This window comes from Polypterus senegalus, chromosome 15 (genome assembly GCF_016835505.1).
Source record: "Polypterus senegalus isolate Bchr_013 chromosome 15, ASM1683550v1, whole genome shotgun sequence".
In the NCBI taxonomy this organism is placed as follows: domain Eukaryota; kingdom Metazoa; phylum Chordata; class Cladistia; order Polypteriformes; family Polypteridae; genus Polypterus; species Polypterus senegalus.
Window position 1 is genome coordinate 69,431,695 of NC_053168.1, and position 26,081 is coordinate 69,457,775.

At 37.0% G+C, this 26,081-nt stretch overlaps 1 protein-coding gene across 2 annotated transcripts in view; it reads right to left on the bottom strand.

The window, feature by feature from the left end:
- Positions 1 to 26,081, bottom strand: part of LOC120515681 (zinc finger protein 804B) — a 733,607-nt gene that overhangs the window by 176,675 nt on the left and 530,851 nt on the right. For both annotated transcript variants that reach the window (XM_039736913.1, XM_039736912.1), the window contains exon 2: positions 2,604 to 2,747. In XM_039736913.1, the coding sequence (XP_039592847.1) occupies positions 2,604 to 2,747 (144 nt within the window). The remainder of the gene's footprint in view (positions 1 to 2,603; positions 2,748 to 26,081) is intronic.

Consider the following 26,081-nt stretch of genomic DNA (forward strand, 5'->3'; position numbering starts at 1 on the left):
TTTATTGGGAGTTTTTCCTTGTCTTCTCAGAGAGTCAAGGCTGGGGGGCTGTCAAAAGGCAGGGCCTGTTAAAGCCCATTGCGGCACTTCCTGTGTGATTTTGGGCTATACAAAAATAAACTGTATTGTATTGTATTGTACTTTGCTTCAGTTTCCAGTTAGTTTGGTTGCATTCACAAAGCAAACTTCAAGCAATCCAGAAATTATCAATCAATGTCCTGTGGACTTCCTTTTTTTCCTGGGAAAAACCATTATGAAGATTGAACAAGAGGTGCACTTGTGTACCAGCACATTTTCAATGATTACTGTATATGGTTTGTTTACCAAGCAGAGCTCCATGAGCAGTATGTCTTATTTGATTATTACAAGAGAGCATGAAAATTAGTTACTTTGTATGTTACAGAAAGGACACACTTTGTCTAGATATCTAAACAGCAAGGCATGCTGAGGTTCCTCAATTTCATGTAGACAGTAGATATTCCGGTGAATTTAATTTCACTGTATGTTCTGTATTTACTCTCCGATAGCATGAATGTTACCTCTACTTAGGTGTTATTAGGCCTGCAAATATTAGTCAACAATAATCAATTGGGAATACTTGATTTGTATTAACTACATAAGGTCAAAGTTAATGCACCTCCCGTGTCCGCATCATGTCATAAGTGTGATCGCATTGAGGGGATGCCCCACTTCTGTGCATCATTCTAGGAGTGTCATATTATGCAGTTTGATAGCTGGTCGCAAAAGGACATTAATTTCTCACCAATTCTCTATGAGGTCAGTTTGGTCTACCTAAACACAAGTGAATCTACCCCTCTTTTTCATGTGGTCAAATGCTATCCAATCCATATGTGACAGAGAAAAAGAGGCTCTGAAGCTGAATCAGGGGCTATGAGTCATCTGATTGACTGACATTTGTGTGAGTTGTTTTATGCAAACTTGCATGCATATTTGGATTTATTTCTATACTGAGAATGAGTAATTACAGCTAGAAATGTTTCCCAAACTGCATAGTAGTTAGATCTATATCATTTTCTGTAATTGAATCTATATCATCATCCGTATTTAGAAGCATAAACCGTGGGTAATTTTGTGGAAAATGCTAAATAAAGAAGTCTTAAGCAGTTGCTATATGTAAAATTCAAACATGGCCATCTATTATTTGTTCCTATAGGTGGAGCCTGCATGTGCTCAAAGCATCATGGCAGACTGAAGAAACCTAACAGAAAGCTTCCTTTCATCAGTTGAATTCATCTACATACCATCCATCCATTTTCCAACTCGCTGAATCTGAACACAGGGTCATGGTGATCTGCTGGAGCCAATCCCAGCCAACACAGGGCACAAGGCAGGAACCATTCCCAGGCAGGGTGCCAACCCACCGCAGGACACACACAAACACACCCACACACCAAGCCCAATTTAGAATCGCCAGTCCACCTAACCTGCATGTCTTTGGACTGTGGGAGGAAACCCACGCAGACACGGGGAGAACATGCAAACTCCATGCAGGGAAGACCCGGGAAATGAACCCAGGTCTCCTAACTGCGAGGCAGCAGCGCTACCACTGCGCCAATGTGCCGCCCTCATCTACATACCACATTTCAATATACTGTATTTTAATTTTCACCTATCAACTTCAGATAAATATATACTCCAGATATACATCTTTGAATTAAGCATTATGTAAAATTTCAAACTAGTTAAATATATTAAAAATCCTAAGTATAAGAAATAAGACTTTTCATATGCAAACTGTTATCAGAGAACAAAACACAAAACAAAATGAATATGATCTCATTTTCTAATCTAACATTCATTGATACAAGTTTCGGGATGTTCTACTTAAACAGGCAGGCAGTTCCAAGTACATTATTCTCTTACAGTAGTCCTTGATAGATCGAGATCATAGTTACAACTGACCAAAATTCATTCCTGCACAAGACTCCTATGACAGCTCAATGAAAAGCTAAAGAAAACAGGAGGACCTCAGAGTAGGACCACTGCTTCTCCAGATTGAGGGTAGGCAAATGAGATGGTCTGGGCATATACAGTACAGTACACACACTCTCCTCTGTATGCTTTTCAGATGGAATATAATAAGTATCACCAACTGGAAAAAGACTCAAGACCACACATAGGACATACTAGGATTCTCTTTCTCATTTCATCTGAATGTTTGATAATTCCCTAGAAGCATCTAGAAAGTGTTACTACTGATGGAGTGGCCTACATGTACAGGCAAAGGCAAACAGATAGAGAGTAAAGTAATAACTCTATGCACTATATCTATATAACTAATTCTAATAATTAGCATTTAATATAATAATTTTATTGACCACCATATAATTTTCTCATTATTAATGAGGCAGTCAACAGGCAAACCTTTCATTATGCAGGAGATTTTGTTTTCCCCTCCTATTTTTGTATTTGCATTTTCAACATCTAAGTTCCTTCCTGTAATCTACTTTAAATAGATAATATTTCAATAAATGTTTGAAATAAAAATCATAATGCCTCAATTCAATAGATATTTTACTTATGTATTTCAAGCCAAATAAAAATGTATTTGTTAATGTATGCTACTGGCTCAATTGTCTTACCTGTTTGTGAGCATGATCATAGGAATTAATGTGGTTGTCAAACTCCTGGTGTTTGTGGTACTGCTTGTCACATAATTCACAGTAGAAGTTAGCCTTCAGATCTTCCAGAGCTTTTGCTATGGCTTTCTCCTTTTCAGCATAATCCTAAAGAAAGCAAGAATAAAATTAATGAATGTGTTTTATTCATAAATTGTGTATATAACATTAGACTACACTGAACTGGACCTAACAATTCACAGGTTAGTGAAGACCTAATAATTAGTGAAGTTGGTTTTCTCAGAGTGTAATAACCATTAATGACGATGGCACCTCTTGATTTTTCTGTTTCATTCATGAATATGGCAAAGTATATTACAACTACATGGAAAATGTAACTTTTTTAAATGTCTCATTTTATTACACTGCTCAGAAAAGTATACATAGATGAAGAATCTGAAAGCCTCTACTGACAGTCATGTATAAATTTTAAAAAGCATCAAAGCAAGCACAGAAATGAATGTATTTTGTTTTTATTTATGAATTTATGAGTTTCAAATCAATGACACTTTTATGATGGATCAAATATTCTTATTCCCTTTTCAACTTAATGAGAATGAGATGAGAACTAACCTCCGTTTTTTTTTTACTTAGGTTTGGCTGTTTAGCAGAATGGGATAGACCAAGGTCATTTCTCAGCGGGCTAAAATTACACAATGTATTGATTCAGTAGTCTATTTCTATTTTCTTTTAATGAACACAGACATTTTGAGAAGAGAAAATGGTCTGGGAACTAGATCATCACTTTCTTCTTAAAAGTAAACATTGACTCCCCGAAAGTGAGGACATGTAATCATCATGAGAGGATGCCTCACATCCCACATTTACAAATTAATGTATTTTACTCCTCAAACTTCCATAAATATGTGAAAAAACAGACATGGTTGGACATTAAAATTACAGTATATAGTATGTGCTGCATAGAATAAATAAGGTTACGATCCTTAGATGTCTTTAAATTTACATAAAGCTGGATTTACTGTTCTTCTAAAATATATGAGGTACACACTGTTCATGGGCCTGCTGTTCGATCTTACCACGTACCTCACACATTTAAAGCCAAAGTTATTCCAATTGTCTGGCCTAAAGAGCAAACTGTAGGCCATAGTTTCAGAAATTACTGTGTATATACCTGACCATTGACCACAAAATGCTGTGGAGTACTACTTCCATTTTGGAGAAACTATTTTGTTAAGAAAAATGTCTAAAGTAAAACCAAAATAAATGTGTTGTGTTGTTTACCACTGGAACATGGCTTTCAGAAGCTCTTTGCCTGGATAAAAAGTTGTGGCACCTAAATTGCTAGCTGAATGATTTTAATGCAAGCAGGACCATAATAAGAGCATTATAGGCCCCAGGACTATAATTATAGGGTGACCATTCAGCATCCACATGGTGTTTCTTTCTCAGCACTTAAACACATTAATGCCTTACAGAGTGCATCTCAGGTAAAAAGTGAGTGTTGAGAATTTAATGGGTAAGAATTCTTAAAAGCTTCCTTACAACTTTTACCATTAACACCATGGACCAGGACATGCCCATCATTCAGTGGTTTATCATTTTAGCCGTTCTTCTTGCTGCATTTTTATCTTTTGGTTTTAAGTGTTTATTTGTTATTTGGTATCATTTATATATATGACAACCATTTCTTCTGCTTTCTTTAAAATTTTCAAACTACACAAAAAGCGAATAGTGAAAAAAATAAATCTAAACAAGTAACTAAGTCTACTTCAAGTACAAACTATTTTTTTACATGACAACACCGAAAAAGACCAATCAGTGACCACAATGGCATTACTGCGCTGTTTTATAGCTACCCCGAGTCCACTGATTTCCATTTTACCAAGGTACGGTAGGTATTACCCCAATTTATTTCACATGAAAGCAGGTTACCTGCAACAATGATTCACTTTACACTTAATGCTACAAAATATGTACTGTTCAATGTGCAATATCAAGAACATGTGTATTTACCTAGAAGTGTTATTATAGACTGATTTAATTATGAACAGCAACAGAAGGTGTTCCAGGTGAAATGTTTCATAAAAAATAAATTTTGATAGAAATCTCTTTATGCTTCTTTAGATTGCTGAATTTAGTCTCTACTTTATCCATATACTGGCTATGCATCACCAGGGAAAACAGAAAGTAAAAAATGGCTATGCAAGGGGGAAGAGTGTGACAATCTCCTGAACCTGTCATCCTGGAATTCTGCTCAGAAACAAAAGCATTTCATGAACAGGAAAAGGGCATCACGCCATTTCTAGCAATCCCAGTTTGATCAATCTCATTTTTTGGAAAATGGCTCAAAGTGTCTGTCTTTGAAGAAAAAAACATTTCTTCTAGTAAGATGTACATCAAATTATATGTGTGGATTGTATGATATATTAACCATTTTGTAAATAGTTAAACTCCTTTTTATTTTGCATGTGATAGTTAGTGAATGGGCGGCATGGTGGCGCAATGGGTAGCGCTGCTGCCTCTTAGTTAGGAGACCTGGGTATGCTTCCCGGGTTCTCCCTGTGTGGAGTTTGCATGTTCTCCCCGTGTCTGCGTGGGTTTCCTCCGGTTTCCTCCCACCGTCCAAAGATATGCAGGTTAGGTGCATTGGCAATTCTAAATTGTCCCAAGTGTGAGTGTGTGTGTGTGTGTGTGTATGCCCTGTAGTGGGCTGGCACCCTGCCCGGGGTTTGTATCCTGCTTTGCGCCCTGTGTTGGCTGGGATTGGCTCCAGCAGACCTCTGTAATCCTGTAGTTAGGATATAGCGGGTTGGGTAATGGATGGATGGATAGTTAGTGAATTATGTTTATCTTTTTATTTTTACCTTGTCCCAGTTTTCCAAGAATAGTATTGTTCAGGATTAGACTTTGTATTAAACATTATTTTCTATTTGGCTGACCCCTTTTATCCAATGCAGCTTACAACAATAGGAGGTATGATTGCTTACATTTCTTTTGGTTTTCCAATTGGAGCCCAGGCAGGTGAAAAGACTTGCTCATGGGCACACAATATCAGTAGCAGGATTTGAACCAATAATCTCAGGGTTTGAAATCCAAAACCATAACCAGAGTATTAACTGTGCACTTCATAAACACCAAATGTATTGAATACTCATATTATTTTTATTTGCAGCTGCAAAATATTTTGCTAAAAATCTGCTTAGAGAACATGTTTGCTTCTATAACACCATGCCTGTTCTACAAACATAGTCTTCTTTGACTTATTTTTACAGCCATTTTCTGAACTGTGCACAACACTTGACAGAGCACCAGTCTATTGCCAGGCAGATAAGATCATATTTTGATTTTAAATTACGCATTTTTTTTATTTTATGGTCTACCTACACAAGGCATCAAAAGGTTATACTACTGACTTAAAAACCTATGCACTCCAGCATTCTAGAATAGCATCATCTGGTGCTTACACCATACAAACCTGTACAACAGTTGAGATCTTCTGATGAAAGTCTCCTGCTGTTGAAGGATTCAGCTTTGTGAAACTCTTCTGGGTCTGGTGAAATGGTGTAACAATGTGTGTCATCACTGCCAGTGTATGCTTTGCTTTCTTCCCTAGAACCTTTATAGACCCTACCCTTGAACACTCATCCCAAATGCAATGCTACCTTTTCTCGTCTACAACACCTTTGTTCATCAAATCTCCCATCACAAATACAGTATTTAAAAAAACAGAGTACACCGTTGCCAGTGAAGCCATGCAATGCACTTTTCTTGACAAATGAAGTGTTTGCAATATTGAGTGGAAACATGTTATAATAATAATAATACTTTACATTCTCACTACTCAAAGCACTTCAGTGAGTGGGAGCCAGTTCAACCGCCACTAATGTGCAGCATCCACCTGGATGATGTGACAGCAGCCATTTTGTGCCAGTACGCTCACCACACATTAGCTGTTGGATGCTGAAGGTGTGAGAGTCTGTTAGCCAATTAGAGACAAGGGATGATTAGGGGGCCAGAATGACTAGGCTGTAGTGGGCAATTTAGCCAGGACATTAGGATATACGGTGCTCTTTACGAAGGATGCCCAGGGATCTTTTACAATTACAGAGAATAAAGACCTCGATTTTACTTCTCATTCAAAGGATGGCATCATTTTTACAGCACAGTGCTCTGTCACTGCACTGGGATCCACATTCAGACTACTCAGTAAGTGCCTCCTGCTGACCTCACCAACACTTCTTCCAGCAGCAAAACAAGCTTTGTCTGGATTGTCTCCCATCCAAGTACTGGCCGGGCCCAAACAGGCTTAGCTTAAGATGGATAACCTGATTTGAAGTGCACATAGTATGGCTGCTGGCTACTGGTAAGTTTATATATCTATATATATATATATATATATATATATATATATATATATATATATATATATATATATATATATATATATATATATATATATATATATATATATATATAAAAAATATCATTATTTGCTATTTTCTGTTGGTGCTCTTATTGTTTTCAGTTTTTGTATTATAGTGTATATTAACAGTCAAATCAAAAATATGAATAGGAATAAGATAAGTGTGGAAGTCAACATCAAGATCAATAAGCAGTAATTTTATTTTTGAAAGAATATAGATCATTTTATATTTAAATTAATTTCTTAATATTATTATCTAAATCAGCCAATAAATTATAAACTAGTGGATTGTATATCATTAAAACAATATTTCACATACATTTATCTAAGAAAACTACATACTTTACCTAGGCAAATAAAAAAGTCTTGCTGTCCCAGGGTAAAAGATCTAACGATTTTCTTAGAACATGACATTTAGGCTGCCAGTGCCAGTGTCCCCTAATGACTTTTTGGAAGAAATAACAATCTACTGTAGCAACAATGCTGGAAATGAGCCAACTTCATTTTCATATGAAGAGCAAAACCAAATAATCTACATTGTCTATTTAGACTGTGGTTCTCTTTGTGGGTGGCAGGCTAACACATCATTAGTGCAATTGAAGAATCCTGGGTTCAGAGACCAGTCCAGGCACCAACTATGTGAAATCTGCATATTCTTCTTGCATATGTATGGTTTTCTATAGGTACTCCTGTTTTCTTCCCAGAGAGTTTTGAATGAGACCCATGAGTGTACCCTGTGCTGGACTCGTTTGCTGCTGCTTTGCTTGGGATCCAATTTCTATCCCAGTGTTGCTGGGATAGGAACTGGATCCTTTCAACTGCAACTGTCTTCAACTTAACATTAGGAAAACCAAGGAACTGGTTATTGACCTTTCCTGCACCAAAGAGCTCTATGCCTAGTCACTGTTCAGGAGGTGGACATAAAGATTGAGCACTTGTATAAGTACTCGGGGGTCCACATCAATGACAGGTTGAACAGATCTTAGAACACAGAAGAACTACATGAGAAAGGGCAGAGCAAGCTCTTTTTCTCAGAAAATTGTGTACTTTTAATGTGGGAAGTGACATCCTTCACATCTTCTACTACTCTATGATGGTCTGTATGATTTTATTTGCTGTGGTGTACTGGGCTGATAAAATCACTTAGGAGAGGCACACCAAATCAAAAAGCTAAAAATGGTGTAGGCTTAGTTATGGGATTTACTCTGGACCCACTGGATATAGTAGCGAAGGAGAGAATTAAAAGAAAACAGTGCCATTATGGACAATGCTGCACATCCTCTCTCTGTCACACTACTACTGATGGACTTTTAGACAACAAATTATTCAGGAGAAGTGTGTCAACAAATGCTGTTGAGGCTTCTTTATACCAACAGCAGCACACGCTTCACTGTGACTGCCAAGTTAGAAGTTTTCTTTCTTTTTAATTAATTTCTTTTTTCATTATTGTGGTGTATGTTCAGACTATAGTGTATCTATCTATCTATGACCTGGATAAGCAGTTTAGAAGATTAATCGATAGATAACTCTTGTATTCTAACATTGTGTCTGCAGTCTGGTGAAATGTTTTCCGCTCTAGTTGCATTTTGTTTCACTTTTAATTGATCCTTTAAGACATAGGTTCAAAAGTGAAGATCAACTGAAATACGGGAGAAATGGATCAAACGCAGACAACCTTGATACTGCCAAGATACATACATAAAAAATGAACACATTTTGAAGTACAGATAATACTGTAAGAAGTCAGAATTAGCGTAAGCCTCCCTAATTTGGGGTATTCATAAGAAATGTAATTGTAAAAGAAATGTAAACATTCACTTTCAAGCTCTGATAATTTAAAAAAAAATACATATTCTTATGAGGTTAAAAAGTTTTCGTTGAAAAAATAGTGCACATCACACACTTATTATTAATTTTAGAACATTAGAACAATCTAGACGAGAACAGGCTATTCAGCCCAACAAAGCTTGCCAGACCTGTCCACTTAATTCTTCTAGTTTTAAAAATTCCAAAAGTCCTGCTGTCTACCAAACTACTTGGCAGCTTCTTCCAAATGTTTGTGGTTCTCTCTGTTGTGACAGTAGGGGGAGCTATCGCTCCCTTGAACCCTCAGGTACCACGCCAGACACCAGGTAAAAGTGCTACAATTATTCGTTTTATTATAATAATGTGCACTAAGCACCCTCCACTCCACACTATTCATAAACCAAATACAATACTCCAATAATAATAACAATAACCAATCCTCCAACTCCCAGATGCGTTGCCCTCCTACCTCCTAGCTCAGCTCACCTTCTGGGAGCTCCCACAGTCCTTTATACTCCCTGACCCGGAGGTGTTCCTGCCCAACAGTCCACAATTCCTTATTCCTTCCAGGTCAGGGTAAATAGTCCTTATCTTCACCCCGGAAGCACGTTGTTTCTTCCTGTCACGGGATTATGACGTACTTCCGGGTTATAGGGCATATACGAGTCCATGAGCCTCCCTACAGCGACTCCTTGTGGTCCCCAAGGTATCCAGCAGGGCTGGGTATAAAAACTACAGAGTCCATGATGCCCTGCTGGAACTCGGGACACGTCCATGTTGTCGGGAGAGCTCCTCCTGGAGGCCTGGGGGTGAGGGTCGGAATATGAAGCCGGCCATCCACCGCACTGTGTAAAGAAAAACTTCTGAATGTTTGTGCAAAATTTACCCTTCACAAGTTTCAAACTGTGTCCCCATGTTCTTTTAAAGTTACAGTCTTGATCCACTGTACTAATTCCTTTCATAATTTTGAACACTTCAGTTGCGTCTTCTCTTAATCTTCTTTTGCTTAAACTGTAAAGGCTCAGCTCTTTTAATCTTTCCTCATAATTCAACCCCTATAGCCCTGGAATCAGCCCAGTCGCTCTTCTCTGGACGTTTTTCTACTGCTGCTATGTCCTTTTTGTAGCCTGGAGACCAAAACTGCACACAGTACTCAAGATGAGGCCTCACCAGTGCATTATAAAGGTTGAGCATAACCTCCTTGGACTTGGACTCCACAAACTGTGCTATATAACCTAACACTCTGTTAGCCTTCTTAATGTTTTCTGGACACTCTCTGGAAGATGATACGACCACGACTCTTAAATCCTTTTCAGACCTCCCATCGTGTATATAAACCTAACATTTTTACTTTTTACATTTAATACTTTACATTTGCTGACATTACATTTCATCTGCCACAAATCTTCCCAAGTCAGTATGCTGTCCTAGTTCCTCTGAAATGATTCAACGGATTCCACATTATCTGCCAATCCACCTATCTTGGTATCATCTGCAAACTTAAACCATCTTGCTACTTATACTCCTATCCAAATCATTTATATACATTAAAAAAAACTGCTGTAGCCCCAGCACTGACCCCTGGGGAACACCATCATTCTCTGCTTCCTGTGTCTGAGCCAGTTTTGCACCCATCTAAAAACATCACCCTGAACTCCCACTTCTTTTAGTCTGATGTTCAGTTTCTCATGTGGCACCTTACCAAATGCTTTCTGTAAGTCAAGATAAATAATATCATATGCTCCACTTTGATCATACCCTTTTGTTGCGTCCTCATATAATTCCAGCATGTTAGCAAAGCACGACCTTACTCTTCTGAACCAATGCTGACTGTTTAGTAAAACTCCTGTTCGTGCCATTTGCTGCTCAATCTTATCCTTAATAATTGCTTCCATTAATTTTCCTGTGTTGCACATTAACTGGACTATACTGTAGTTGCTTGAATCCACTTGGTCACCCTTTTTCTAAAACAGGATTATATTTGCTATTTTTGAGTCCTCTGGAATTTCTCAAGTATGCTGTGCCTTCCTAAAATATGCATCAAGAATTTTATACATATATATATATATATATATATATATATATATATATATATATATATATATATATATATATACACACGCACACACATATGCTCGCGAACCTCCTTGAGAACTTGAGGGTAAATATTATCTGGTCTGGGTGATTTGTTTGATTTCATCCTATTTAATCTGAGCAATACTTCTCCCTCTAAAATTTCTAATTTCTAACTTTTATCCACCAGCCAGAAAGGAGTCTCTAACTCTTAGTACACTCTCACTCTCTTTTTACCCACAATTTCAATCATAGCATCTCTTGTCACACCATTTAGTTCCTAGTTCAAATTTGGTTTCCAATCTTAAACTCAATGAGCCTACTTTTTGAACCATGGCTATAGTGCATCCACTAGTGCCTTCTGGTCTGAACCATCTGTTACTTTAAAAGGTCCACATCTCCAAAACAGTCTTCTTCTGGGACAGTGAGCCACACTTTGTTGGCATTCAGATGTTTTAACCTTTCATAGCCTCCCATTATTCCTCTCTTTCTCTGTTTCAGGGTCCCCAAAAACTGGCCAAGTTACCTATCCTCAAGCATCCTGAGGAAACACTGTCTGCTTCTATCCAGATCTCAGTTTACTCTGTTACACATGCAGGATTTATTGTCTCCGTTGATGCCCTTACAACTGTACTGCCTTGATAATGTGTGCCAGTGAAGTACAGCAGGGAACTCATTTGCTGCTCTAGACTTATTCAACCAATCAAAACAATATTAGAACAGAATATCAATCTCTCTTCAAAGTATCATACTTAAAACACAAGAAGCAGACTAAAAGTCTGACTCGTCCATTGAACTCAAATCATAAACTGTAACTTATCGTTTTGAAAGACTAATTAAGGTTTCAAATTAATATGAGGGAAGAAGTTTAATAATTGGTTATAATAAACAAACCATGAAACTAATAAGAACTTTAATTTTTATTCTAGTGGTTTACTATTGGACTTGCACAGTTTAAGTCACTTTAGAATTTATAGTTTACCAGTGCAGCAACATATGCAATTTAGCTTGTTGCCTTCACTGTAATATTTTTCCATTGACAAGATGGAATGGAACACAAAAAAAAAGGTTTTAGGCAGATGCCTTCACCCAAGGTGACTCACATATCAATATATATATATATATATATATATTGTGCCATCCTGCCTGTGCTCCAGTAATAAAATAAAAAAAATATATATATATTTTTTTTATTACTGGAGCACAGACAGGTTAAGTGACCTTCTTGGGATAGCACAGTGAGTTAAAGGTGTGGAAAACATATTCAACCTTAGATATTTAAATTCCAGTGCCCAGGCAACTAGGCAATACTGATTGGTTATAAAAACATGATACAGTAAATAACCTGTTATTTACAATTAAAGTTTAAAATTCATATATGAATTAAAAATTAAGCCTTCTTTATAGCACTTGTAGAATAAGCCCAACAAGTACATAAGAGTGTAATGCAAAAATATTACTTTCAAGTCAATCCTCAGTTGCAGGACAGGACTCTGTTAAAGCAATTCATGTTGGTTACATTTACATTTGACTTTGGCCATTTATAAGTCCTGCCTGAAATAAACTGCTACAATTTTTATGAAAATTTGTTATATCACAGGAACACAGAAAAAGGCCTTAAATGCATGAGGTGAGCATGTCTAACAAGAGCAGTTTGTTAAGCTGAAATTCTGTCATTCTGTTAAGACACTTATGTTGTCTGAACTCCCAAATGCCCTTTTCTGCTAAAACTAGTGAAAGTATGGTTCAATTTAACAACATAAAAAGTGTGCAATGATGTGTCACAATGCTGTCCAAGTGTTAAGGCTAGCCGCAAATTATCAAGAGGGTACTGCTACACAAACCCTTGCATTAATAGCAGGTTAAAGAAGTTGTTTCACTACAAGAGTAAATAGAATTTTTTTTGTGAATTACAGTCACTAAGGAACAACATATCATATTTGAATTCTGAGGGAAGTCAGAAGAAGGGGATACTAAAGAGATGATACTGAAATATTTATTAAGTATAGATTAAAATATGAATGTCCTTGAATGTTTTCGGCTGACAATGCAGAATTTTACTGTAACAGCTATTTCTGAATATTTTAGCTATTGTACATTCTAGCCACACAGCTACTTTCTTGCAACCTCTTTATAACATCTATACTTTTTTTATAATAGTGTCAGAATAATACACTATGGAGTTGCTGGTCATGTTTCATTTCTCTGGTTTCAGATCTGCGCTGACAGAACTCACAGTCCCTGTGTATATTAATTGTTGCAAATCAAATTTTAAGTATTAGTTTAATGGCTTAGCTGTAAAGTGGTTAGCAATGGTGCAGGAAACAATACTGAACACTCGACAGGATTACAGGCCAGAGCCCATGTTGGCAGCATCAGACACAAGATTCTGTAGGAGCCGGTATATTTTATTTATATATATATATATATATATATATATATATATATATATATATATATATATATATATATATATATATATATATATATAAATTTGGCTTACAGTTTGGGCGACAGCAGATCATGAGCAATTAAAGGGAATTACAGTATTAGCAAACTGCCTCGGGTGTCTTTTCAAACTGGGCTTGATTTCCAGTGTAGCCCATTTTCCTCACATCCATATGGGTTTTCCACTGCTACTACAGTTTGCTGCCATGAACATGATTCTACATGAGTGAGTATTGATAAAGTTGCCCTGAATATGGACATTGCCACATCCAAAGTTGTTCTCTGGGCTGTTGGTATAAGGTTCTAGTTTCCCCAAGACCCATTCTTAAAAAATTATAGTCCAAAAAATGAACAGATATCCTATTTTGCCTACTTGTCTTTATACACTTTTAATAATAAGCTTCGAAAATATTTCTTGAAGTTCAAACAGCTTTGATAATGCATGAAACTTTTTCCTAAAGTGTACTTTTTAATGCTCAAGTGTGACTTGTAATGTTACAAAACTATTGAAATATACAGTAATGAAATATGAAAGAATAAATATAAATAGAACTCTTTGGTTGTGTTGTTCTCTAAAATAAAAATGAAAGCAAAAAATGCTAATTTGATTATCATAACTGGGAATACATTAGTATGATGGTAATGAGCATGACTATTGATGCTACAGAGACTCGAGTCTTCCCAGAGACAACAATTCAAGCAGCTGGTTACAGTCTGATGCTGTTTTAAGATTCCTCCAGGGATGGCAATTAATCCTGTGAACTCATCATGGCCGTATTTATTTACAGATAAGCCCTTCAATGAAAGGCAAACTAAAGAAAGCTTTTCCCTAGCAAGAGTATTCAGCCTGTCTGAGAAGCTGTGTGCGGCTCCACTATTAAACTGCTGTCAATAGGCGGATGACTTCAACCAAATGTGTAATTCTGTAAGCATGCAAAATGCAAGTTTAAGTGCTCTTTTGCAACCTGCAATGACTTTAGCTAACTGATGACTTCTTGTTCATTCATAATCCCGAAACACAGAGATTGATTTATTATTAATGACAGCATGATTCAGATACGACGTTATACAGAGTATGACTAACAATGCTGATTGATCTTGGTATGGAATACCATATTTATAACATATTTACTAGATATAAAATCTATTTGGTGTAAGTAACACATAATGTATGTGTATAATGTAAAGGGAAAATATTAAAGGAATTAGGCTTTGCTGTTGAACAACACAGGGAGGTAAGATTTTTGCAAATGATTCCAGAACACTGCATTTTCAGAAAAAACTGCACACTGCCCTTTACTTTATAGTGTAATATAGTTACATTGCAGGAGGACCTATTATAGGAGGTGCAATGGTGTCACCACCAAACACTGAGGAGCAACAGTACCTTCTAAGCTAATGAAGCATGCCTTTTTAGTGCAGATTGTTCACTCTGTAGAGGGCAGATTGTTAGGTTTGCACTTCAACTAATGCCCCGCATTAGGTATAACTCATGCATATTACATTATTAAACATTATTTCAGATTTCAATAACCCATTACATAAATATTAAAAACATATTCATGTGAGAAGGAATCCTTTATTAGGTAAAAGTCACTTAAGCATTTTGGACTTACACATTTTCACCTTAATGACAACATAAGGCAGAAATAAATATGCAATATTTTTATATTGCCTGCCACAGAATGCATCGCTCTCCTGTTACACATTGTTTGTGTGCATGGTAATTCTGAGCTTTTGCTACACAGGATGTCATTTATGTGGATTTTTAATGTGTTGCACTGGCTGTGTTGTTTTCTGCCTTGGGCTTTAATCAAAAGGTGTATGTTGTCATTGCCATGGAGGATGACTTCTTATCTGGCCAGGAGGCCATAATAAAAGGATGATGGGACTGTAGGCATAACCCGGCCGGAAATCTTTGCAATTTTCTTCCCTGCACAGAGCAAAGTATAATGAATGAATTGAACAAAGGTGGATGCCAGGAGCAGTTCATTCCCCTACACAGCAGGTGGCAGTGTCCTTTAGGCTGATTCCAGTTTGGAAATTCGCAGGGTGGCATGAGATTAGGAGTATGGAAGTGCAACCCGGTCAGAGACCTTGGGTGCAAACAGACAGAACTGCCGAGGGAGCACCGCCCTGATTTCAACACAACCCGGAAGTGCTCGGGACACCCAGTGCCATAAAAGAAGCCCCTGTGCTTCACCTCAGGGAATGAGAGTCAGGAGGTAGTGAGCGAAACTCACCTGGAGACATGGAAGGAGAGGAAAATTGTTTATTTTAGGTATAGTTGTGCTATTTTAGCTGGGTTTATTCTTGGAAGGCTTTGGAGAAAATAAAAATCCTTTATTTTAAGACAGGAGTCGTATGGGTGATACCACGTCTGGGATTTGGGGCTCAGTGGTGCTCCCTACTTATTACAATGTGTAGAATAGGGTTCTCACGTCCAAGGAAATATTTCTGACATTTGTTTTTTGTTTTATATTAGTTTTTATAATGTCTAAATTGTTCTTTTTCACCATTTGGTTTTCCCTTGGGTGACATCTTTTTCAGTAATTTTTCTTGACAGTTTCTATGTCATTGTTAGGGTTAGGGTTAAAATAATCCAAAAGTATGCATGGTGATGTCATTGGGTAAAAGGTGTAGAGGTCAGTGTTGTATGCCTCCTGGGTGTCTGAGATGGCTTTGATAACACTCGTCAGTATAGTTTTAATGGATTTTCTGTGTTTGTTTTTCTGAGTAGCAACTTTGGTTTAGTGTGTAATCGTTACAAAAGAAAAAACCTGAATTAGAATAAACCACCTTAATTTAAAGAGTTCAAAGGAAATGTAATGATTTACTTTGTGGAGCAGAAGTTGATAATAAAAAAGAATAGTTGTGTCAAATGTCTGAAATATTAAATTGTATGCTTCACTTTAGATATTTAAAGTCTAAATATTCTTGATTTTAATTGAAATTTGTCATTTTTCTAACCCAATGATTGCAGTCCAGAGGGAGCTAGATCCCTAGTAAAGAATCAAAAATTAAAATTGCATTCATATTCACTGACCTTGAAATAGTCTAAAACAGTACCCACGTGATTAGATTCGAAAGTTGTCATTTTCAACCTTCTGGGAATGATTCCTACAGGGCTAGGACCACCGGTAAAGAATCAAGCATTAAAAATATCTTATTTGTGATTAGCAAATTCAAAACAGCATAAAATGAGTCTCCACATGCCTATATTACTAATGCTTATTTTTTTTTCAAGTATAGTGAAAAGGGGTAACTTTGACCCTTCATATCTCATTAGGGTGTGAACCCCTGGAGTCAGTTGACGTGGCATGCACGACTTTAAGTCTTTCGGATCACTTTGGCAAATGATGCCTATTGGTTTACTCTTTACCATAAGGGTGTGATTTCCTGCACAAAATGTGGTTCAAAAATGGCTTAAAATGAGTGTGTTTTGGGGCTAAAGGACCAGAAAAATTAAAAAGCATGACTTCTTGCATAACTAGACATCAAGGTGAGTTGAATAGTATATCGTATGTGGGGTTTTCATGTAGCAGTGAATTAATGAAGTGATTTCAAGGAGTCCGTTAATAATTCCTATGAACAAAACATTTAAGATGAAAAAATGGCAAAAGCAGGCAAAAATGAAGGAAGAAAGGGTTTTCCAGAAAAGCTAGCATAATAAATGCCAATCATAGTCCAAATACAGTACAATGCCTCTTAACTGGCCTCACATTAACCGGCCGATGGATTAAACGGCCTGTTAAAATAACATGAAATACATTTTTTTTTAATCTTGAGTTCTTCTTTATATTATATGTATGCACTTCCTTCTTTCCTGGAAGGTGAGAGGGCTCCTACGCTCAGAGTGATTTCCGTTGACATATTCCTTTATGAATTTTCCACAGTGCCTTCTTCTTTCAACCTGGTGGCTCCCCTGCTTCTCCCATCTGGCTTCACAACTTCCTTCCACACTGGTCCAGTAACCATCTAATCCCTGGCTACATCGGGCTCCATCCGAACTGAGACTTGGGTTCTTTCCCCAGCGGCCAGGGCGCTCACGCTGGGGCTAAACCAGCCCAAAGCCTCTACGACTGCTAATACCTTTCGACGGCCAGTCGTCTTCAATACCGGTTACTCCAGCTCCGTGATCGCCCAGCTGGAGCAACCACTTTCTTTAGCCCCACCAAGTGTCGGCCAAACACTCACCTGGAGGGGCTCACCTCCCAGCTGCCTGCCTGTGCTCCATTGAATCTGCTCTCTCTCGCTCGCTGTCCTGTACCAGCTTTCCTCTATCTGCTTCCTTCTCCATTAACCTCCCGTTCTTTCCTGTTCTCCCCCTAGCCGCCTCGCGATTCTATTTATCATGGGGATGTGGATCATATATGGCAATTAGCAGTTCCCAGGAACAATTACAGATGTGGATGACTCCTCACCTGTGCACTTAAGCAATGATCGCCTGCATCACGGAATTCCCTGGGAATCGATCGGCCACATATACTCGCTATGCCGCGAGTGCAGCAATTATTTATTTAAAAAGTGGCCTTTTTGACTTGAGCTGTGGACCTGCTACACCACACTGTCCAGTCGTTGTACAAGAAAAAAACCCATGTGCGAAATCATGGATGAAGCCTTGTGGGTATGGTTTCTTCAGGAAGGTCAAGGAGGTACAGTAAATACCTTAGAAATATTTTTCTACATGAAAATAGGTATGCGTCGGATTAACCGGCCAAAACGGCAATACAAAGTAATTTGATACTGAGCAAAAAACAATATTAACTTATGATATGAATCATGCTCAGAAATGAACAAAGACGATGCAAAAAACAAAAATATACATAAGACTTGAATAAACACCCTGACAAAAACATAACACCATCATGACACATGATGTCATTTTCTCAACCTACATTTAGAATTAATTTAAACTGAAAGCTAGTATTAGGACCTTTTAGCTTTTTTTTTTTTTCCTTTATGACTATGATTCTGGCTTTGTGTTTCTGTCTGCTCCTGCTATTCTGATTACACTATGGGCCCAATAAAGTCACATAAACCATCCATCCATCCATTATCCAACCCGCTATATCCTAACTACAGGGTCACATGGGTCTGCTGGAGCCAATCCCAGCCAACACAGGGTGCAAGACAGGAAACAAACCCTGGGCAGGGTGCCAGCCAATGCAGGGCACACACACACCCACACACCAAGCACACACTAGGGACAATTTAGGATCGCCAATACACCTAACCTGCATGTCTTTGGACTGTGGGAGGAAACCATATCTAATTAATGTTAAGTCTATAAAACATCATATTGTACAATAAAAATGGTTTGCAATTGGTTTTCAAGAATGCTGAATATGAAATTCCTATATTTTTGGTTAGCAGTGATAGAAACAGATTTTGGATATATCTGTAGCTATGTTTCTTTTTATATACAATCTTATGCGTGCAAGAAAAACAAACACGTTTATAATCACACACTAGGATGATGTTCTGAGAGGTAATATTTAAGGCGTACTGTTGTTTTGTAAAATTACTTAATAGCTTTAGGTGGTGGAAAGATGACAGTGGTTAGCTAAGAACATTGTTATGTATATGTACTAAAGGTCAGTGTATTTCCAATTATCTTTGGAAAAGGATTATATATTAAAGGAAACTACATACATTTAGGGTGAGCATAATGACTGTGTATTCTGTTTTTCCTCATACAGCCCAAAAACATACAAGTTGGGTTGAACGATGATAACTGGCTACGTATGAATTTGTGTTTTTGTGAGGTTGCCTGCGAATGACTGACATCCTGTGGCCATCCTGAACTGGGAAAAGTAGTCCGTGATAATGTATGGATGGCTAGTATGGAAAAATTGACATTTGGTTTGCCAAGTTATCTTAGAGACTATAATATTTCTGCCAAATGCAGTTGCCAAAGCTAACAAAAGTAATACCTAGAATAATTCAGTAAATAAACTTAACTGATGGAGAGCTCGTTGAATCTGTCATGGTTACTCTTGTCTTCTTGCTCTGTACTTCCAAGTAATTATTAACTGTCTGGTAAATCTACCCAAAGTGCCTATTAAATAATCTGAGCGGCTACTTTGTTAGATATGCCTGGTCCTTCAACATATTCAGACTGTGGCATTTAAAGCTGTATAACAACATATAGTAACATTTGGCTGGCACAAAGCAAAAAACAACAACAAAAAAGTTTTATATCTAGCCAATCATCCATCTTCATACCTACTCCTCTAATTCTGGGTTGGTTAGATTTGGTGCATTAGGTGCAAGTCTACTGGTTTTCATGGAATACAGCATCATAGATATATACGGAATGGAACACCATCCAAAGAACATGCAAACCTATCCTCATCTCGTGGTCAAAACAAGTAAGCAACACACTATATAGTCAGTCAACAAACAGTTGGGTAAAACAGTGATGTATCTGAAAAATGAAATTCCAGTGCACAATGCCTTGTGTAAAAACAATGCAGTGTATTGTAGTGGAGTGACTTTTATTCAAGCATTAAGTGGACTGATAGAATAAGAGTGAGGCTTGAATGGAGGTGACCATCACTGCAAACAATCGCTTCATGGCAATTGTGGGCCCCTCTATGAATTCACTTTTTCAGCAGAATGAAACACCTTACCATAAGGCTGGTAAGTCCTTGAATATTTCCACCAAGTCTGAATTTGGCTGAACTTTAGTGAGATGAATTGGCGCAAGCTATTTGGAGTACCGATCAACCATCAGGTAAGGGTACCTTACACAGTGGTCAATCAAACCTTCTGCAGAGTTAAATTGATTGCTAAACTTTAATTTTACTTCCTTTATTCACAGGAATGGATTTTTCCTTTCTACAGACAATGTCCCATTTTAAAAATCTTGTCTTTATGATGAATTCGGGTAGTGATGGAGTTTGGGTAAAAAGAACTGAAGATTGTAATGTAAAAATAAGGAATTATTTAGAAGTAATGCCTGTGTGTGTAAATACATCCTAATTACAAATAAAAAAAAAAGTTGAGAATTTAAGACTTGCACTGAATCAGCTTGAAATATCCATGTCATCTTTTCATTATTATTATTCTTTGCCATGCATTAATGTCCACTGCTGTGGAAAGCATTCTGCATTGTTCCTGTTTGAAACGAGTCAGGCACCACTTCAGCTAACGACTACAGACCAGTGACACTTACGCCTCACATCATGAAGACCTTTGAGAAGCTGGTCCAGGACTATAGAAGTTCTCTTGTGGTAGAACACCTGGACCCACTGCAGTTTGCTTACCGAACAAAGACTGGAGTGAAGGATGCAATTATATATCTGCTCCACAAGACTTATTCTCACCTGGACAAAACTGGCAGCACTGGGAGGATTATATTTTTTTGATTTCCCCAGTACCTTCAGTACCACCCAGCCATTCCTGTTAAAGGGTAAGCTCAGAGATAACAGGCGGATGAGCTTATGGTGTTTTTGATAATGGACTGTCAAGCAGACTGCAGTTTGTGAGACACAAGGACTGTGTTTCTGATATGTACAGTATGTGAGCAACACTGGAGCACTACAACGAATAGTCCCGTCTCCTTTTTACTTCAATTGGTACACTTCAGATTACAAATATAGTACCAGGTCATGTCACTTGCAGAATGTCTCAGATTTTTCTGTACTTATGGGGTGTATTGATAAAGGGGATGAGACAGAGTAGAGGAGTCATGTGAAAAAGTTGTTTCTTGTTGCAAATAGAATTGTGTGCATCTTAACATCAGTAAAACTAAAGAACTGGTTGTTAAATTTCACTGCAACAAAGACCCTGTATGTCTGGTATTATTCAAGGAGTGGATGTAAGGTGGTCTACTCCTATAAGTATTTGGGGGTCCACATTAATGACAGGTCGGACTGGTCTCAGAACAAAGAGGAACTAGATACGAAAGGGCAGAGTAGGCTCTTTTTCCTTAGGAAACTGCATTCCTTTAATGTAGAAAGTGACATCTTTCATATTTTCTATAACTCGGTGATGGCCAGTATGATTTTCAATGTTGTGATGGGCTGGTAACACAACTTCAAGAAAAACCCACCAAATCAACAAGCTAATTAAAAAGGCAGGCTCTCTATAGGTAGTAGCAAAGGAGAGAATTAAAATATAACTGAGTGTGTTTAAGAACATTGCTCCACATCCACTCACTGACACAATAACACTGAAGACCTTCAGCCAATGAATTATTCAACAGAAGGGTGTCAAGAAAAGCAACAGGGGATCCTTTATACCAACAGCAATATGACTGCATAACGGCTCACTGGGATTGTGGCAGCCAAGTTAGAACTTTTCCTACTTTTGAATTTTTCTTGCTTTATAGTATTTACAATGTGTGTTCAGACCAAAGTATGTGTATATTTATTTATTTACTTACTTATTTATCTACCTATTCATGTCTTTATTTATTTAAAGAGTTTATGTAAAAAGCCAAATTTTCCCTCGGGGAAAAATAAAGATCTATCAATTTTGATTACAAAAAACAGCAAGTTATGACATTAATGGGCATCATAATTAAACCTGTGCTCTGATTAATTTTTTGTAAAGCCAAAACTTTCTATGATTGTTTGTTGGGCATCTCTACAGTATGCATATTTGTGGCTTTGGCATTAATTACTCCTGAAATCTATAATATTCAATTTTCTCCATTACTGGGGTGGTAAAAAAGAAGAGAATTACACATTTTTCTCAATGAAGTTAACACTCGATTTGTTTTGATATGAGTGCATGAACTTTTTTTTTAAACCTATACCTATTTCCATATCCTATCTTGATTTTTCAGATAATGAATTTTGCAAAAACTGAGCAGTTGCCTGTGGATTATTGCATTTTAATAAAGGCATGAGAGCAAGATTGTATGATTAAGATGTAATTTACAAATGAAGTTCTACTGATCTGTTTACTTCCACACAAATCAGTGGAATTCATTAAAATGTTTTTATGTAATCAAGGCAGTGTCAAGAACGGGACCATTTAACAAGATGTACCAGGAGCCAGTTTACCTTCACCACAGGAAGGGGTTGTGCCTACAGTGACATAACAATCCCTATCTCCTCCGTAGTTCAAAATCAGCTGACCCAGAGAAGAACTCTGACACTCACTGGTACATCCTTCATAAGACCTGAGCCTGGTGAACATCTATAACTTCCCCAGAATAACTGCTGGCAGTATACACATGCACTAACAATTCCACCACTTCTCAATAATTTTTTTTATTATTTCCAGCTTGGGACCTCAACTCGTCTTTATTTCTCTTGTGTTTTTCTTAGGACAGCATTGACTCATGTATGAAATTCTCAAGGAAAATTCAGCTTGTACATTTTCATTTAATTGGTTTTACCAGTTCAGTGAACACAATCAGTGACCACTATTTACATAGGAATGGGTCATTAAGTACCTATTGAATCTGCTAAAGGATTTGCATGATTATTAATATTTCAAAGAATGAGATGCTTTAAGACATGTGACATAGGAAATTACAGGATTTAACTATCCAAGTTCAAGCTCACATTTATTGTCATGCACACATAGTTCAATGAAATTCCTACTTGCATGTCTACCACAGACTAAACACAGCTGTTGAATACCAACAATAATTCAATACAATAATGAAATAAAAATGATTATTATTATTAGCAGTAGTATTGACTTTCACTGCACTAAAGCGCCTCCATGTCCAGTCACTATTCAAGGAGTGGATATAGAGATGTTCCACTGTTGGACTGGTCTCAGGACACAAAGCAATTATATAAAAAAGGAGAGAGCAGGTGCTTTTTGTTTTTAGAGACAGTGTTCCTTTAATGTAGGATGTCATATCTTTTATAATTCTGTGATGGCCAGTACGGTTTTCAATGCTGTGGTGTGCTGGGCTGATAACATCATTTCAAAAGAGGCCCACCAAATCAACAAGCTAATTAAAAGAGTAAGGCTCAGTTATGGGACAAACACTGGAGCCCCTGGAGATCATAGCGAAGGAGAGAATTAAAACAAAACTGAGTGTCATTATGACCAATGCTGCATACCCTCTCTCTGACACACCGACCCTGAGTACTTTCAACCAATGAATTTATTCAGTAGAAGTGTGTCAAGCAATGCTACTGAGGCTTCTTAACACCAATGACAATATATCTGCATAATGCCTCAGTGGAACTATGACAAGTCAGAGCATTGTTTCTTTTTAGGTCAGAGGAGCGCATTTCAAGTTTCAACGGCAAATGAACTGGTGGAGGTGGAGATGATATTCAATCACACACACCAGTTATGAACAATCAATGTCAAGATGAAGATCAGCGGTGGTTCAAACTATCTGGAATGATATGTTTAATGAGTCCCAGCACCAGCTCTTAAATAATTCAACTCAATGTTTGCGAGTGATACTGGTCTATAGTGACTGAGGCAGGATCATTTTTTTCTTTGGCATAGGAATAACTGTTGTATTCTAGAAGCAGAGATACTTTCATTGAAGGATTAAAAACATCAGTTAAAATGTCAGCTAATTAGTTACTATAGGTTTTTTTTAATACATATATCCTGAAATTTCAATGGCCATGAAAAAAATTCCTCCTTAAGTCATCCCTACAAACATAGAATGATGAATCATACTGCAGTGCTACACATACTCAGTTCGGAGGGAAAAAACAGGTATTGAAATTGATGGATTCATCCTGGTGAGAAAATGTTAATGCAATTCTGAAGAAACTTCAGTTTGTAACACATTTTACATGCCTCACAAATGCTGATATATTCCTTCTCCAGATTACCAAGGTATTGACTTTTAATAACTTTATATGCTTTCCTGAGCTCTTACCAGCATTTCTTGTATGTTTCTATATTGCAATGTCAAATGCATGAAATCATGCCATACTGGATGTAAATAGTAAACTACTTTATGTGTTCTATGTGTTATAAGAAAAAAAATGGAAAAATGTTATTTTAATTTATAAGAAAAGCACACACATAAAGTAGTTCACTATTTTTATTAGTCGAGAATTACTTTAAATTAAATTATTCACTTAAACCAGCATATAGAAAAGCACATATTCACTAGAACTGTTAATGAATAGAGGGTTCAAAATAAATAAAAATAGTGTACAAAATAATTCTAAAATATATATGTTATGTCTTTTTAAATGGTTGTTTTCCAGATATTTCACTGCAGTGTCACAAAGAAGGCCTGAGAACATCACGCATATGGCAACAGCTATTCCTGGGTGCCGTACCAGTCCTTTATAACAGACTCACACTCATCTCTGGCATCAGTGCCATTAAGATTGTAACATTTAGTTTATTTCACATACTAGAACATAAATCTTTCACATACGATATTTCTTCTCAAGTGTACTGCTGCAAACATTTATTTCTCATTAAATGACTGTATTTTTCCAAGTATCTCCTAATTTCTGATACATGATTATAATTAGCTTAGGGTTCATTTTGTTAATATATTTTCCACGTTGGACGATGGCACTTCCAATGACTTGGAAATGTAAAGAGTGGAATCAGTCAACAAAGCAAAGTCCTTATGTGTCTGTTAAATCAGTTTTCACTTCTCCTAATTTCATTACCAGCAATATTAGAAATAAAACTGTAACCTTCTGAAAATGTATTCTGTCCTAATATAATTACTACTGTGGACCTTCATATTTATAAGCTTTTACAGCACTGCTGTAATTATACTTGCCTAAATGTTCTCATATTTATTTGCAAACTGAAGTGATTATAAAATTAAACTTAACATATCCAGCAAAACCATAATCTAGAAAAACTAGAGTGAATGGTTAATCTTTGTATCTTTAGAAAAACACTCAGGGAGCTTTACAATTTTGGCATAGGACAACATCTACTGCCTTTTGATAATACACATCTGTATGACAAGAAACAGAAAATTCTATCATTCTTTTAACTTAAAAATATACTTCATATTATAATGAAACAAGTGATAAGGCAAAGGATGATGCACACAAGAAAGAAAATGAAAATTACTGAGTAATAACACTTAAATCCACAGCTTTTTATGGCAAATGGTTTAAGCTGATTAGCTTATTGTATAGGCATCTTCTGTACTTTAAAGAACTTGAAATAGCCCCATATAGGATGCAAACATATTTGAATGCCCTATTTTAAAGTGCTTAGATTATAATTATTAGCTTTATTTTTGTACTGAGCCTCATCTACAAAACTCCAGTCAATTCAAAAAGATAATTTCCCGCAAAATGCAATATTTATCAGTTTTTGATATTATCTTGATTTTAATTTAGGTTTAAAATGCACAATTACTAAACTACATCACCAGTTAGAAAAAGATTTGATGGTTAAAGCTCTACAAAAAAAAAATAATAATAATGAATGACAGATAAGCTTGTATTACTATCAAACTTCTAAAAGATTATCACATCTACAAAATATAGTTTCTTCCCTTATAAACACATTATTTCTGTAACTATACTTAATACTTAGATGAAAATGTTTATTTGTTCATTTTAATCGTAGTCTATTACTACTATATATATATTCTCAGAGACGGCTGGGGAGGCAACCCGGCCGGGATGCCCAGGAGGACCGGAGAAGGGCTTGCGCCTTCCCCAGACTATGTGGGGGCAACCGCCCTGGTTGCTTTGGGGACCACGGGTAGGGAGCTTGGAAGCTCAACCCTGTAGGGGCCTGTGGTCGCTGCCAGGGGGCGCCCCGCTGCCTTCGGAGCCCTGGACCTCAGTACT